Below are 399 nucleotides of genomic sequence, written 5' to 3'. Positions count from 1 at the left end.
AGCCGCGGGCGTGCACTGGTACTCGCGGCTGCTCTACCAAATAGGCACCTGGCTTCTGGGCAGCGAGGCCCTGCACCCGCTCGGCATGGCCGCCACGTCCAGCTGAGCCCGGGGCGCGCGGGCCGGGCCCGGGGGAGCCGCGGCACCGGCGAGAGACGCACGGAGAAAGCGCACGGAACGAGACTCGCCATGATAATAATTAATGATAATAATAAAGTAGGACAGTCCAAAGTAGACTATAAGGAAACAAAGACCCCGGGAAGTTTTGTTGTTGCGTTTAGTTTATATATATTTTTTGAATTTTTTGGTTATTGTTTTATTTTGGTTATTTTTTCTCCTCTCCTGGCTATTTATTTGTTTGGTATGAATAGATGTTTTAAATAATATGAACCGGACCTT

At 49.6% G+C, this 399-nt stretch overlaps 1 protein-coding gene across 1 annotated transcript in view; it reads left to right on the top strand.

Moving 5' to 3' along the window:
- The window catches only part of SHH (sonic hedgehog), a 9,243-nt gene extending 9,137 nt beyond the window's left edge, over nt 1-106 (top strand). Inside the window, exon 4 of the mRNA XM_012654149.1 lies at nt 3-106. Within this exon, the coding sequence (XP_012509603.1) occupies nt 3-106 (104 nt within the window). The remainder of the gene's footprint in view (nt 1-2) is intronic.
- The last annotated feature ends 293 nt before the right edge of the window (nt 107-399 follow it).

The sequence above is a fragment of the Propithecus coquereli genome, unplaced genomic scaffold (assembly GCF_000956105.1).
Source record: "Propithecus coquereli isolate 6110/MARCELLA unplaced genomic scaffold, Pcoq_1.0 Scaffold439, whole genome shotgun sequence".
Taxonomy (NCBI): Eukaryota; Metazoa; Chordata; class Mammalia; order Primates; family Indriidae; genus Propithecus; species Propithecus coquereli.
The sequence above is the reverse complement of the archived record's forward strand: the minus strand, read 5'-3'. Positions and strand labels throughout refer to the sequence as shown.